The sequence below is a fragment of the Mauremys reevesii genome, linkage group 1 (assembly GCF_016161935.1).
Source record: "Mauremys reevesii isolate NIE-2019 linkage group 1, ASM1616193v1, whole genome shotgun sequence".
Lineage (NCBI taxonomy): Eukaryota > Metazoa > Chordata > Testudines > Geoemydidae > Mauremys > Mauremys reevesii.
This window is the reverse complement of record NC_052623.1, coordinates 243,506,125-243,522,836: the sequence shown is the minus strand read 5'-3', so window position 1 is coordinate 243,522,836 and position 16,712 is coordinate 243,506,125. Positions and strand designations below refer to the sequence as shown.

The following is a 16,712-nucleotide window of genomic DNA, read 5'->3' as shown; positions in this document are numbered from 1 at the left end:
TGGCAAACATATCATTTGTACAAGTTATACAGTGAAAGTATTACTGGTATGTATGCAGTAAACCTCTGAGCAATATAGATCTATGGAAAATATTGACTTGCATATCATATATATCACTGTTTTCTACTGGATTGAGTAAGATCTATTCTAATAATTAATAGGCCATCTAGTGGCTGTCTTCTAAGCCTACTTTAACAAAAACAATGAGGAGTCCGGTGGCACCTTAAAAACTAACAGATGTATTTGAGCATAAGCTTTCGTGGGTAAAGAAAACCCACTTCTTCAGATGCATGGAGTGAAAATTACAGATGCAGGCATTATTATACTGACACATGAAGAGAAGGGAGTTACCTAACAGTGGTTCGAACATTGACCTGCTAAACCCAGGGTTGTGAGTTCAATCCTTGAGGGGGTCACTTAGGGATCCAGGGCAAAATCAGTACTTGGTCTTGCTAGTGAAGGCAGGGGGCTGGACTCGATGACCTTTAGAGGTCCCTTCCGGTTCTAGGAGATAGGTATATCTCCAAATATTTAAAAAAAAAAGTAGAACCAGTATGGACAAGGCCAATTCAATCAGGGTGGATGTGGTCCACTCCCAATAATTGATGAAGAGGTGTCAATGCTAGGAGAGGGAAAGTTGCTTCTGTCGTGAGCCTCCCAGTCCCTATTCAAGCCCACATTAATGGTGTTAAATTTTCAAATGAATTTTAGATCTGCAGTTTCTCTTTGTTTTTAAAGTTTTTTTGTTCAAGTATGGCTACTTTAAAATCTATTGTAGACTGTCCAGGGAGATTGAAGTGTTCTCCTACTGGCTTTTGTATGTTACCATTCCCGATGTCCGATTTGTGTCCATTTATTCTTTTACGTAGAGACTGTCCAATTTGGCCAATGTATATGGCAGAGGGGCATTGCTGGCACATGATGGCATATATCACATTAGTAGATGTGCAGGTGAATGAGCCCCTGATGGTGTCGCTAGAGTAGATATGGAGACAGAGTAGGCAATGAGATTTGTTACAGGGATTAGTTCCTGGGTTAGTGTTTCTGTGGTGTGGTGTGTAGCTGCTGGTGAGTATTTGCTTCAGGTTTGGGGGCTGTCTGTAAACAAGGACTGCCTGCCTCCCGAGGCCTGTGAGAGTGAGGGGTCATTTTCCAGGATAGGTTGTAGTTTGCTGCTGATGTGCTGGAGAGGTTTTAGCTGGGGGCTGTACGTGATGGCCAGTGGCGTTCTGTTATTTTCCTTGTTGGGCCTGTCCTGTAGTAGGTGACTTCTGAGTACCTGTCTCGCTCTGTTAATCTGTTTCCTCACTTCCCCAGGTGGGTATTGTAGTTTTAAGAATGCTTGATAAAGATCTTGTAGGTGTTTGTCTCTGTCTGAGGAATTGGAGCAAATTCGGTTGTATCTTAGGGATTGGCTGTAGAGACAATGAATCGTGTGATGTGTCCTGGATGGAAGCTGGAGGCATGTAGGTAAGAAAAGTGGTCAGTAGGTTTCCGGTATAGGGTGGTGTTTATGTGACCGTCACTGTAGTGTTCAGGAAGTGGATCTCTTATGTGGACTGGTCCAGGCTGAGGTTGATGGCAGGGTGGAAATTGTTGAAATCAAGGTGGAATTCTTCAAGGGCCTCCTTCCCGTGGGTCCATGTGATGAAGATGTCATCAATGTAGTGCAAGTAGAGGGAGCGGTACTAGGGGACGAGAGCTGAGGAAGAGCTGTTCTAAATCAGCCATAAAAATGTTGGCATACTGTGGGGCCATGCGGGTACCCATAGCAGTACTGCTGACTTGAAGGTATAAGTTGTCCCCAAATCTGAAATGGTTGTGGGTGGGAACAAAGTCACAAAGCTCAGCCACTAAGCCTATTTTGTTACTTATGTACAAATCAAACCAAAATATATGAAAGAAACTGAATAAATAGGATTCTGATGTATGTAAAAGCAGGTATGGTGGGTTTAAAAGTTGTGAACCATTTTTATTAAATAAATAATCTGAAATAGTTTTTTAAAAACCCCTAACGATCCCATCCCAAACTTGAACTATTGTATGATTTTATTTTTTTTTAATTTGCTTCTGTTTGTAAAAACAGTTTCAGGTCAGTATCACTAGATGTCAGTGTTATGTAATGGCTGTAAAATAGACAACCCTTTAAAAGGAAAAAAGACTTGATATATGGTAACTTAGGTTAGAACTGAGAAATAATGTGCTGTGGAAAATTTACCCAGTGGATTTCACCTTTGTTTATTTATCAGTGATCTCTTATGATGCTGTCTTTACAGTTTGTTGAATGTTTTTGAAAGTATTGAATAGCTCTTTGGTCTTGATCTTCCATTTTGTCTGAGCTCTGCTTGATGCAGGACCCAAGTAGGTGAGCGTCAAAGATGGCCTGTGCCACCTTTACATTCCCCTAGTCTTGAGGCTGCCTATCCGGCCCCTGATGTAAATTAGAGCCACCTCAGAGTTCTTCTTACTTTCACCTTGTTGCAACAAGCCCCCTAAAGGGCTGTTCTGGCAGCTGAGACTGTAGTCAAGTTCAGAGGTGCACCAGCCATGCTCTAACATACCATCTATACGAGGAACCATGAGAGAATGACTTAGGGATGGCCCCATTCCACCTGGGGATTTCCCAATAAACCAGTTCCACTGTTGAGCTATAGCAGAAAAGTGGGAAGATCTGGTCCTTTGTCTGTTGACTGTGTGCAATCTGTTTATTGTGAGTATTCAAAATTCAAATTGTGTTGGTTAGGTTCAGGTGACAGGTTTGAATAGTATGTTTCCATTCCAGGAACAATGAATGTGAAGCCATTTAGGATAATATCCATGTGACGATTGTAGGCCATTGTCTAAGAGGAGATTGGGGAATTCTCAATAATAATTAATACCTTAAACTAAAAATATTTGAATGGCAAGATAATATTTCATTCAAAGCCAGTGATCACATTTTTAAGTGAATATTATTAATGAGTACCTAAGGACATAATTTTACCTAAAATAGAAATCTTAGGCTTTAGAAATTAATGCAAATAATTAAACAATGAGGAGGCAAACCTACAAGATGCCAGTCACCCTCATCTCATTGAAATAAGTCAAGCTGAGGGCACTTGAGTCTCACAGGAGTAGTCACCACCCTGCAGGAATGAGCTACAGGATAAAAAAAAATTTGTAGACCCTAATTTCAATACATTTGTTTAAAGGTATGGTAATGAGAAATAACATTAATAGAATTTGAGTTAATGCTGTGATAAACCTACCACAAACAAATTGACATTGAGGCAAACATGAAGGTCTTAAGAATTTGATAGATCATTACCTAGGCCAAGCCTTAGATGTCCTTAATATTGCTACTGCTAATCTGCCAAAAATGTACCATGTAATGTTTAAATAAATACAAAATATTAAATATTGTTGCAGCATTGTCAGAGAGAGGTTCAGAAACTGGAGAAGATTAAAGAAACTTCCAGAAAATGAAGATACTTCATGTACTTTTAAAAATTATTTAAATAATCCTTCATTTAAAAAATTAGAAAATGAATGGACTTAAAAACCTCAATTAATGTGCTGCCATTTTGTACGCTAGCTTCAGTGCATTATAGTGTCAGGAAGATCTCTGTTGTACCAGAAAGAGACTGGTTTTTATTATAAGTATTTATTTTTTGATGGGTGTTAACTATTTTGTCTGACAATAATATGTTTTCATAGAGAAGAAAGATGGGAAAATGAAATGATACAAATAAAATAACTTGGTACCTGCCATAGTTTTAAAACAGCTGGCTGAGGAGCTCACTGGACCATTCATGTTGATTTCCGATAAGTCTTAGAGCACTGGGAAAGTTCCAGAAGATTGGAAGAAAGCTAATGTTGTGCCAGTTTTTAAAAAGGGTAAATGGGATGACTCAGGTAATTATGGGTCTGTCAGTCAGACATTGATCCTGGGCAAGATGATGAGCTAGCTGATATGGGAGTCAGTTACTAACTAGAACTAAAGGAGGGTAATATAATTACTGCAAACAAACATGGGTTTATGGAAAATAGGTCCTGTCACACTAACTTGATAACTTTTTTTAATGAGATTACAAGTTTGGTTGATAAAAGTAATAGTGTTAACGTAATATACTTAGATTTCTGTAAGGCATTTGACTTGGTATCATATGACAATTTGATTAAAAAACTAAAATTAACATGGCACACATTAAATGGATTAAAAGCTAGCTAACCGATGGGTCAAAATAAATCTTTAAACGGGGAACCGTCATTGAGTGTGGTTGTTTCCAGTGGGGGTCCTGAAGAGGTCGTGTTTTGGCTCTATGCTATTTAACATTTTTATCAGTGACCAGAAAGAAAACATAAAATCATCGCTGATGAAGTTTGCAGATGACACAAAAACTGGGGGTGGGAGGGGAATGGTAAATAATGAAGAGGACAGGTCACTAATACAGAGCAATCTGGATCGCTTGGTAAACTGGGTAGAAGCAAACTGTGTGTGTTTTAATACAGCTAAATGTAAATGTTGGAACAAAGAATGTAGATCATACTTTCAGGATGGGAGACACTATCCTTGGAAGCAGAGACTCTGAAGAGATTTGGGGGTTGTAGTGGATAATCAGCTGAACATGAGCCGAACAGTGTAACAATGTGGCCAAAAGAGCTAATGCCATCTTGGGATGCATAAACAGAGTAGGAATAGAGAGGTTATTTTATCTCTGTATTTGCAACTACAGCTGGAATAGTGTGTCTGGTTCTGCCTACAATTCAAGAAGGATGTTGACAAATTGGAGAGGGTTCAGAGAAAATACAGGAGACTGATTAAAGAATTAGAAAACACGCCTTATAGTGGTAGACTCAATCTATTTAGTTTAAAAAAGAGAAGTATAAGGAGTGCCTTGATTACAGTCTATAAATATCTACGTGGGGAACAAATATTTAGTGATGAGCTCTTCAATCCAGCAGAGACAGGTATGACACGATCCAATGGCTGGAAGTTGAAGCTAGACAAATTCAGACTGGAAATAAGGTATAATTGTTAACAATAAGAGTAATTAACCATTGGGACAGTTTAGAAAAATTCATGGTGGATTCTCCATTACTGACAATTTTTGAATTAAGATTGGAATTACTTTGGGGAAGTTCTATGGCCTGGGTCATACCAGAGGTCAGTGTCAATGATCCTAATGGTCCCTTCTGGCCTTAGACTCTATGAATCTAGAGTAGCCATTTAACCACACCTCCTTTTGTCACACGGTTGGTTTCCTATTACAGAAATCTCTGATCTGCCATACAGAATAAGATACTGGATTTTTCCCTTATAAGTTAGGCAGTCCAAAATAAGCATGGCCATCACAGTGAAATGTTTCTATAGTATATTGAGTTACTCATGAGTGAGAGTATCTGTTAAGGTGTCTTCTAACATCCTGTTATGAGTTTTCCAATTTATCCTGTTTTACATTATACAAAGTTTAGCATGAACTGAAGCCCATTACAGAAACAGAAATATAATAATAATAACTAGTAGCCATCTAGCACTTTACATCAAATGGTCTGTATTGCAGTCCATTTGGCATGATGATTTTGCACCATAAATGAATTAATTTGCAAGAAAATGATCAACAGTGACTAGCTGATGCTGTACAATTTTAATGTTAAAGTTGCAGCTGTAGATGGGGGTGGGGGGTTGTCATTCAGACAGTTGCCAAATGTTCATTTTGTGGGCTCCCTTAGCAAATATGGCTGGGCATAGCAGCCCTCCTAGTTCAAGCTTACGTATATACTAATTTTTTCCATTTGTTTATAGGTCTTATCAACATTCCTGCTGTGGCCTTTGGGATATTCTCAGGAGGACTGATCATGAAAAAATTCCGGATTAATGTTTTGGGGGCTGCAAAGCTGTCCTTGGGATCATCCTTCTTTGGTTACCTCTTGCTACTTTCATTATTTGCAATGGGCTGTGAGAACTCAGACGTGGCAGGACTGACGGTGTCTTATGAAGGGTATGTTGGAAAGTGCAACATTGAGTGCAAAGTTCCATTTTAAAGCAACCTGCTTCCTCAAAGTATTCCACGTATTCCATGAATATACTCACCAGGGATCTGATCTAATCTAATCCAAAACAACTTTCCATTGACTTCAGCGGGATTTGGAGAAGAGCCCAGAATCCCTCTGTAATTGTTTTTAGTGTCCAAGCCCTTATTCTTCTCTATGCAGGTTATTCCTGTGTAGATGAATCGAGATTCATTACATTTCCTGTGAGTTCTCTGAGTGGGGAGTGGAGCTGTGCTGCTCCTCACAAAAGGCCCTTTTAATCCACAGATCCCTGGAGAGCTGAAGAGCTCAACGAGCCAAGAGGCATCTGTATCGGTGTTCCTTGCCTCTGTGTGCTGCTGAATACCCCTGGACTCTCTAATGCCCTCTGGACATGCCTGCCGTAGGGTTCCCCCTACCAGGACCACTGTAGAAAACCCTTCAAGATGGAGATTTAAACTGCAGAGGGTGAAATAGTGCAGGTTAATCATCACTCTGAGTGAAATCCTGACCCCACTGAAGTAAATGGAAGTTTTGCCATTGACTTCAATGGGGCCAAGATTTCATACTCGGCAGTAATCTATACCAGTTTCCCCAACAGATTTTGATAGACGAATCCAATTGAACTTGACTAGTTGTCACTCCCATGAAACTCTGCTGATTCCCCACCTCCAAGAGCCCTTCATGGGACAAAGATGGAAAGGGTCAGCACAGTATGTGGAAGTGGTTGCATTCCCACTTTTCACACCATTGCAGCCGAGATCTGCAGGCACAAGTTTCCTTAGGCTTGCGGCAGCAGAGGTGACCCCAGTGACTTTCTGGATGGGCTTTCTGTGCTTGCTTCTGCAGCCACTCCATGAGTGATGCTCCCATTGAGGTCAAAGGAAGGTCTGTAGATCGAGTGGCTAAAGGGTCAGGTCCTCAGCTTAGATCAATCCATCTGTGATCACTTTCCCACCTCTTTTTCAATAGCTTTTCGGTAGGGATGATTTTTCTCCTTTGCCATCAGAGTGACCAATGTTCAATTTTGTTTAATTGAATTGTGCCCCAGATGTTTCAGATGAATATTTTAGAAAATAAAAACAACACATCAGTAGATATACATTGTTAAAACACTAGTTAACAATGTCCCTTTAATAAAACATATGCTGTATTTTAATAGGCATGTCATATTGTAGAATACTGTTTGATTGCAGAGAGGAAACATTTATAAAGGGAAGTGGAAAGAAAACATTTCAGTAGACTAAAGATACAAGGCTACACTCAGGTGCATCTTGCTGAAAATATAGCCCATGGTTTGAAGACATTTCTACTTAAAGCTGCTGAGAAACTGCATTTCATTTTGTTTCTGAGGTTTGTTTTGTTTTTTTTGTCAGAACAAAACAGGTCTCTAGCTATGAAGAGACCCTCTTTTCTGAGTGCAATTCAGGATGCATATGTTCAAAAAATGAATGGGATCCTATATGTGGGGAAAATGGAATCACCTACGTGTCGGCGTGTCTTGCTGGTTGCAAAACATCCAATGGAAGCGGAAAAACCTCTGTAAGAAACTTTTCTATCATCATTTATGATGCTTTGGTCTGTCTTAGCCTAGCTAGCTCTGTTATGGCAAATGAATTGCAATTCTTTTTAAAGTAGGGATCTATGAGTTTCCTTAAGTTCCTTGGGTTTTGGCAATGTGCTACAGAAGATAGGAACTTTCTGGGGTGCGCTTTTTTGTTTTTTCATGGAAAATTTTCTGTTTTTCATAAAATGAAAACATGAACATTGAAAATATAATTGTATTTGGACAAAAATTGTTTTTTAGTTGTCAAAACCATTATCAGTTTGGGGGTTTTAAACAAAAACCTGAAATATTTTGTCAATAATTGGACATTTATTTGGAAATGTCTGTTTCAAGAAAAAATACTTTTTTAAAACAAAAACCATAATTTTTCAACAGAAGATTTTTGACCAACTCTAATTTTGGATTGCACTCAGAGATTTTGACTGTCCAAGAGTCTGTAAAAATACAGTAAACAATATCATAACATTTTAGGTGATCATTTTTCCCTTACTCCTCTGCTATACATATCATATCTCAATAAACATGCACTTTTACCTGCTATATTCCAGGTGTTTTATAATTGCAGCTGTGTGGGAATTACAGCCTCTCCATCAAGAAGCTCCTCAGCAGTGATGGGAGCGTGTCAAAAAGGAAACGAATGTCCAAAAATGTTTCTGTATTTTCTGGTAATATCAGTCATCACTTCATATACTTTGTCAATAGGTGGTACACCTGGATACATATTACTTCTAAGGTAAATAGAGATAATTCCTTTTATTGGAAAATGTTTTCAAAGGGATTTGATATTAAAATCCATTTTCTGATTTCATTCATAATACTGGGTGTCCTTTTCAACTAGTCTTAAAGGCAGTGGAAAGAGGATTTCAGAAGGTTTTTTAACCATTAAAAAGCTTCCTGATGAATTTATGTACAGCAATATAAATGCTACCAGTTAAGCTACATTGTGCTTCTGATTAGATGATACAAATAGCTTCATATCTAGGTTTACCATCAGCGACCATATGCTCACTTTCTAATAAAAAATAATACTCTGGGCCTGATTCTCATTTACACCAAGGCCACTTCTTATAGCTCTGGTAGTGGAAACTTACATTAACTTTAAATGCCCTTTAAACTGCAAGAATGGTGGCAAATGATCTTAGTGTATCAGAGAATCAAGACTTGTGTGTACGCATAGTCAGTCAAATTTTCATAGGTACTGAGTACCCAAAAAAGCCATTGATTTAAGTGTGTGTCTCTGTATTAAATAATTACAAAAGAACCTAGAGACAGACTAAAACCAAACCAGAAACTGAAAATTCACTCAGATCCTCCCCTTAGGATTCATGGCAAATTAGTAATTCCAGATTATCAGTTAAAACTCTTGTATGCAACATAACAAAAGTAGAATTGATCTGAGATATTTTTTTTCACAGAGACAGTCACATGTACTAGTAGACCAGTGGCACCATGACTTATCCAGTACTGACTAGAGGCTTGCAAGCTAATTTTCAGAAAATATATAGGGGATATAATATGATCTGTGTATAATCTTGATTTGTTCAGCTTCAGTCTGCTCTCTCTGACTTCCAAAAAATCTACGTTTTAGGCATCAGTCTCACTGCCTCTTGAAAAGCTTTTCCTCCTCAGTTCCTTTGGCCAGACTCCCTTCAGCGTCCCTTGCCTAGCTTCCAAAATGCAAAAAAATAACATCTAGGTAACTGAGAGTGTGGAGGGCATCAGATTGTATTTCAAATTGTCCTGACTTTTGAAAGAACTCATCTGACATATACCCTTTCTCACTGCAAGAGTTTAAGTATCATCCTGGACAGACAGGGCTAAAGCTGGAAATACTCTGAATATTGGGCTTTATGCAAAAATGCCACCATAATATACTGAAGTAATATAATTTCAAGTGTGATTCCAGCATAACTGCAGATATACCAGTATTTTTCCAGTGGAATATTGGAGCTCACAAAAGAACTACTTCAAGCCCTATTGGTTTCTTTCACTGCAGGAAATAATTTAGACAAAGCACAATCTTATCATAACATATTTGAGTTCTCCTTACTCATGCAAATCGTCCCTCTTCAGTTCATGCAATCACTCACTTGAGTAATGATTGCCCGTACATGATTTTGTCTGAAATCTTGAAATTAGGGCTATCAATTAATCACAGTTAACTCAAGTGATTAACTCAAAAAAAGTTAATCATGATTAAAAAAATTAATCACGATTAATCACACTGTTAAACAATAGAATACCAATTGAAATTTATTAAATATTTTTGGATGTTTTTCTACATTTTCAAATATATTGATTTCTATTACAACACAGAATACAAAGTGTACAGTGCTCATTTTATATTATTATTTTATTACAAATATTTGCACTGTAAAAATGATAAAAGAAATAGTATTTTTCAATTCACCTCAGACAAGTACTGTAGTGAAATCTCTTTATTGTGAAAGTGTAACTTACAAAGGTAAAATTTTTTTGTTACATAACTGCTCTCAAAAACAAAACAGTATAAAACTTTAGAGCCTACAAGTCCACTCAGTCCTACTTCTTGTTCAGCTAATTGCTAAGACAAACAAGTTTGTTTACATTTACAGGAGATACTGTTGCCTGCTTCTTATTTACAAAGCCACCTAAAAGTGAGAACAAGTGTTTGCATGGCACTTTTGTAGCTGGCGTTGCAAGGTATTTATGTGCCAGATATGCTAAGCATTTATATGCACATTCATGCTTCAGCTACCATTCCAGAGGACAGGGACGGCTCTAGGGCACAGCGGCTGGCGCCCGCCAGGGGCGCCATCCTGGGGGAGGGCGTCATTTGGCTGGAGCTCTCTCCGCCGGCGGGCGGCCGGCGGCAGGAGCGCCGCCGGAGCGGACCTGCCGCCCGCATGCCGGTCGGCGGTCCCCGTCCCCCCGCCCCTCCGTCTCCCTCCTCCCGCAGGCGCATGAGCGCGGCAGGTCGCCCGGCCGGTGGACCTGCCGCGCCGCCGGGGGCATGCGGAGCCCAGCCGCAAATGCCGCCCCCCCCCCGCCGGAGAGGATGACGGGAACGCGCGCGGGACTGGGGGGGGCGCGGCGCGCGCCTGGGCCTGCTTGGGCAGCCCCCCTTTTGTAGAGCCGCCCCTGCCAGAGGACATGCTTCCATGCTGATGATGCTCGTTAAAAAATAATGCGTTAATTAAATTTGTGACTGATCTGCTTGGGGGAGAACTGTATGTCTTCAACTCTGTATTACCCGCATTCTGCCATATATATCATGTTATAGCAGTCTCGGATGATGACCCAGCACATATTTGTTTTAAGAACACTTTCACAGCAGATTTGACAAAACGCAAAGATATAAAAATAGCTACAGCACTTGACCCAAGGTTTAAGAATCAGAAATGCCTTCCAAAGTCTGAGAGGGACGAGATGTAGAGCATGCTTTCAGAAGTCTTAAAAGAGCAAGACTCAGATGCAGAAACTACAGAACCCAAACCACCAAAAAAGAAAATCAACCTTCTGCTGGTGGCATCTGACTCAGATGATGAACATGCATCAGTCTGCTTTGGATTGTTATCGAGCAGAACCCGTCATCAACACGGACACATGTCCTATGGAATGGTAGTTGAAGCATAAAGGGACATATGAATCTTTAGCGCATCTGGCACGTAAATATCTTGCGATGCTGGCTACAACAGTGCCATACAAACACCTGTTCTCACTTTCAGGTGACATTGTAAACAAGAAGTGGGGAGCATTATCTCCTACAGGTTGTAACCAAGTTTGTTTGTCTGAGCAATTGGCTGAGGTAGGACTGAACGGACTTGTAGGTTCTAAAGTTTTACATTGTTTTATTTTTCAGAGCAATTATTTTTTTATACATAATTCTACATTTGTAAGTTAAACTTTCATTATAAAGAGATTGCACTACAGTACTTGTATGAGGTGAATTGAAAAATGCCATTTATTTTGTTTTTACAGTGCAAATACTTGTAATCAAAAATATATATAAAGTGAGCACTGTACACTTTGTATTCTGCGTTGTAATTGAAATCAGTATATTTGAAAATGTACAAAACATCCAAAAATATTTAAATAAATGATATTCCATTATTGTTTAACAACACAATTAATTTTTTTAATCGCATGACAGCCCTACTTGAAATGTATTGATGATTTCAGGTTCAATGTCACTAAGACCCTGTCTATGCTTGTTTTGTTTGTTTGCACCAGTTTTGTTTCAAACCAGGGTAAGCTGCACCAGTACAAGCCCCTCCTTCCAGCAGGACAGGACATCTAAGAGGGGAGTTGCATTTGTGTAGCAACATCATCTGCAAAAAATTCCCAGTACAGAATGAGCAGTGGTCATTATTGGAATGAGTGTAGGAAATATAAAAGCTCAGCGTAATAAATTATTAAGCCACCATTTAAATTTTCAACTCAAAGGCATCTGTATTTCTACCTTAAGAAGTATTTAGGGAGGATAGAACTCCTGTCAAAGTCAGTTGAAGTTGCCTGGACTCCATACAGCTAGAGATTTGCTACCAATTTTTCCAATTTCAATTATCTATATGGAACAGTTTTGAAATGCTTTCAGCAATAATCACAAATTTTAAAAAACACTTTTCATGACATAAATCAAAAGATAAAACTTTATACGCAAAACTTTGCATATAATTTGCAAACAGAAAAAGGGACTACATTTATTTAAAAAAATTCAGTTAATTTAGTTAATTTACTGTGGGCCAGATTCTGATGCCCTCACTCTCTGAGTAATCCCATTGAAACCAATGGGACTAATTGCAAACTACTCAACATGAGTAAGGGCATCAGAATCTGGCCCCTAGAAAACTAATAAAATTAATTCTTTTTACAAAGTAAATCAGTTCATTTGTCTGTTCGTGAATCATCTCCAAACATATTTGAATTTTTATGAACTTGCTCACTATTGTGAAATCATTGAATGATTGGCTTTCCAATGAAATTTTTATTAACAAAAAATGAGCTTATGTTCACAGAATGCAAATATGTGCACTTTAGAAACAAAATTATTGCCCAAGTGAATTTGCAGTTTTCATTCAAGCAACCGTTTGCCAATGATTTTTTTTTTTATTTTTTTTTTTTGCATTTTCAGCCAACTCTAACATTAAAAGTTGGTTCTGGTACTTGGTGCAAAGTGGCAGAAATGTGAAATGTGAGATCCAAATGTGGCATATGAATGCAGAAGCTAAATCCCTACAAGACTTTAAGATTTAGTGACATTTGCTTCAAGGGTTTACAGGATTAAAATCAGTGAAATGTGCTTATGCCCAGTGACTGATTCATTTATTGAAGTGTTCCTTTAAAGGTATTAGGCTAATTAGAATTGCCAAAGGACTTTAGAAACTATTGAAGTTATGTGACATTCATGAAATGCAGACGGGAGTAATTTAAGTAAAGGCATGCTATTAATAGAGAGCTATAAAGTGAAGAAGGGTCACCCTAAGTTGTCTCTGAATGGACTGGCTTTCACTGCATGGGGAAATACAGCTTCTATTGAGGAGCTAGTTCTGGGGTCGGCAACCTTTCAGAAGTGCTGTGCCGAGTCTTAATTTATTCACTCTAATTTAAGGTTTCACGTGCCAGTAATACATTTTAACCTTTTTAGAAGGTCTCTTTCTATAAGTCTATAATATATAACTAAACAATTGTTGTATGTAAAGTAAATAAAGTTTTAAAAATGTTTAAGAAGCTTCATTTAAAATTAAATTAAAATGCAGAGCCCCCCGGACTGGTAGCCAGGATCCGGTCAGTGTGAGTGCCACTCAAAATCAGCTCGTGTGCCGTCTTTGGCACGTGTGCCATAGACTGCCTATCCCTGTACTAGTTAAACAAATGCTCTGATGAAATTTTCAGTCAAATTGGAGCAACTCCTTAATAGAAGGAATAATTTAAATAAAGGAGAAATTTAAATATAAAGAAGCAGATTTCAGATACCAAATCTCTTTCTTGGTTTCCAGCATCTGAATGGATTAATTTTATTTGTCGATGTGGCCTGATTCACTAATTTCTTTCAACCTTTGTGTCATCATTTACACTAGTACAAAGTGAGTGTAAAAATATGAGACTATTCTGATATAGTAACATGTTACACCTACTTTTGCACTGGTGTAAATGACTGCACAAGGGCAGGGCATTAGAGAATCAGGCCTATTAAATGTGGTGGCTAAGAAGTTCTTCTGACTTTGAATACTTAGTTATCTTTTTGATTTAGGCCTTTTGAGTGTTAGTTAAATAGCTGGAGGGCCTGATTATCATTTACACTAAGGCTTTTTGAGACTGCTGTGGCTGTGTAAGGGGCCCTGAAAGTGGTCAGTCGGAGCAGTGTAAATGAAGGGCTGTAGTAAATGAGAATCTTATCAAGAGGCTTTAAAATTCTTTTAAAATACCCTTGGAAGGGATGACTTCCTGGAATGTCTTTTCAAGACACTAAATTACTGTTTCTTGCAGTATGTCATTGCTGCCATCCTTAGATAATATTCTGGAAATGGTTTTGAGGAAAATAATGAGTCTTCATAGGTGTGGGGAAAGGGATTAATCCTACAAGTAGATAAACAGTTCCTGAGAAGGGCTGAGCACCACAACCCTTGATTTCAGTGGAATTTGTATGTACTCCTTAGCTCTCAGGAGGCACCTAGTACCTTGTAGGATTAAACTCCAAAACATTATATTTATCCACAGTACAGATTTAGCTTCAGCCTTCTTTTTGAGCTACTTACATATGCTTAACAGGATGGCCAAGACATTAATAAATTGTATTATTAACTACCGTTAACCCAAGGAAATGCATGTATCAGGTAGAGCAAAGCACGTTGACACATGCCTAATTTTAAGCACATCAATAGTCCTTTTGATTTCAGCGGGACTATTCGTATGCTTAAAGTTAAGCCTGTGCTTAAAGTCTTTGCTGGCCAGGGTCAGAATGTTTGTTTGTTTGCTATGTATGTAAGGGCATGGTCCTGCAGTCCTTGTGACTGCAAAACTCATTTACTTACATCAGAGATATGTTCATACTACTAGCCATCACTACATTGAGTCTGAAGGCTTTTGAAATGCTTGGCTGTGTGCGTGCAGAACTAATTTCCCACATGTTGTGTTAGTAAGTTGTTCCAGTTTGAAGATGCACTGCTGTCTTCTTAAAATTTTATATTGAAGTTAGATGTTAAGAATTCCTAGGCCTGACTTTCACGCCATCACATTAAATTCATGCCTGTTGTTGTGCTACTGTAATCAATGGCATTAACTCAAAGTAAAACTAGCATAATAGAGTGGAAAATCAAGGCCCTCCATTTGTAATTAATGTTTTATTTCACTTTAACAATCATTTCTCTCTCTCTTTTTTTTTAGATGCATTAAACCACAACTAAAATCTTTTGCACTTGGTATTTATACCTTGGCAATAAGAGTTCTTGGTAAGTTTGGTTCTACACTTAATCTTATTTGGATACATTGTAGTACTGTTCTTATTAACTGCTTATGTCAGCAGTGACCTAGAATGTTGTCTAGAATTAATTTTAGCTGCCACGTACATATTAAATGGTAAAAATATGACAAATATTAGGAGAACTGTGAGAGAATTTGTATTCTGTGAAACCTGTAAAAAAATTCCATTTATTATAAAAATGTTAACAAATATTGAAAGAATACACAAAGGCAACAAGGAAACAGCAGTATTATTTCTAGAGCTGTTGTTTTTCATAGAACATTAAACCATATCTGAATTTCCTCTCCCTAACCTAGTTATTCAGAGTCACTATAGCGATTGTCATGGTATAATGACTAGAACAGAATAGAATAGGGCCTCCGTTTCTGCTCAGTCTTTACTCAGACATATTTTCATTGACTTCAGTGAGAATTTGCCTAAATACAGGCCACTGATGTCAAGGGCAGATTTAAAGTCTTTCTACTGGCTTCAGTGGGCATTAGGGCTTGATCATATATCCTTTGCTCACATTAAACACCCACTAAAGTCAATGGGAGAGTTAAGTGTGCAAGGAATGCAGGATCTGACTGCTTACTTAAGGAACTGATATGACTGTCTCACATCAGCCTAATATATATAATCAAGTTGTTGTTATTATGAGGAGAGATTAATAAGACTGGAACTTTTCAGCTTGGAAAAGAGATGATTAAGGGGGGGATATGCTAGAGGTCTATAAAATCATGACAGGTATGGAGAAAGTAAATAAGAAAGTGTTATTTACTCCTTCTCATAACTCAAGAACTAGGGGTCACCAAATGAAATTAATAGGCAGCAGGTTTAAAACAAACAAAAGGAAGTATTTCTTCACAGAACGTACAGTCAACCTGTGGAACTCTTTGCCAGAGGATGTTGTGAAGGCCAAGACTATAACAGAGTTCAGAAAAGAACTGGATACATTCATAGAGGATAGGTCCATCAATGGCTATTAGCCAGGATGGGCAGGGATCGTGTTTCTAGCCTGTGTTTGCCAGAAGCTGGGAATGGGTGACAGGAGATGGATCTCTTGATGATTATCTGCTCTGTTCATTCCCTCTGAAGCACCTGGCACTGGCCACTGTTGGAGACAGGATACTGAGCAAGATGGGGCTTTGGTCTGACCTTGTATGGCCATTCTTATGTTCTTATTATTGTGTATCATATTGTTAATAAATATATAAAATTAATAATATTTTATGCAAAAATCACATTAATGTTCTTTGTTTAATACTTACAGCAGGAGTCCCAGCCCCTGTGTATTTTGGAGTGTCAATAGACACCACATGCTTGAAATGGGGAAGCAAAAGGTGTGGGGGAAGAGGAGCGTGTAGGCTATATGATTCTAATGCATTTAGGTAAGAGATTTGGTGAATTCATTCTTTCACCTCACAGATTTTAATTATGTTTACACACTGAGGGCTAGAGCTGATAGAAAATTACCGGTCAAAACGTTTTTGGATGGACAGTTGGGTTTTAAATTCAACAAAAATGATCATGGAAGGTATCTGCTTTTCTTGAAAGTAAAACCCCAAAACCAGAAAAATGGAGGGGGGGAAATGATGGAAAACCAAAAATCTTATGGTTTTGGGCTATTTGGGGCTGAAACTTTTCAGTTTGGTGCACTTTGTGACAGATATTTATTCAGTTCCCCCTCCT

General features: G+C 38.4%; 1 protein-coding gene across 1 annotated transcript in view; it reads left to right on the top strand.

The window, feature by feature from the left end:
* The window catches only part of LOC120395467 (solute carrier organic anion transporter family member 1C1-like), a 44,883-nt gene that overhangs the window by 26,154 nt on the left and 2,017 nt on the right, over positions 1 to 16,712 (top strand). Inside the window, exons 10-14 of the mRNA XM_039519905.1 lie at positions 5,786 to 5,981; positions 7,389 to 7,554; positions 8,128 to 8,312; positions 14,945 to 15,009; positions 16,294 to 16,411. Coding sequence (XP_039375839.1) covers positions 5,786 to 5,981; positions 7,389 to 7,554; positions 8,128 to 8,312; positions 14,945 to 15,009; positions 16,294 to 16,411 — 730 coding nt within the window. The remainder of the gene's footprint in view (positions 1 to 5,785; positions 5,982 to 7,388; positions 7,555 to 8,127; positions 8,313 to 14,944; positions 15,010 to 16,293; positions 16,412 to 16,712) is intronic.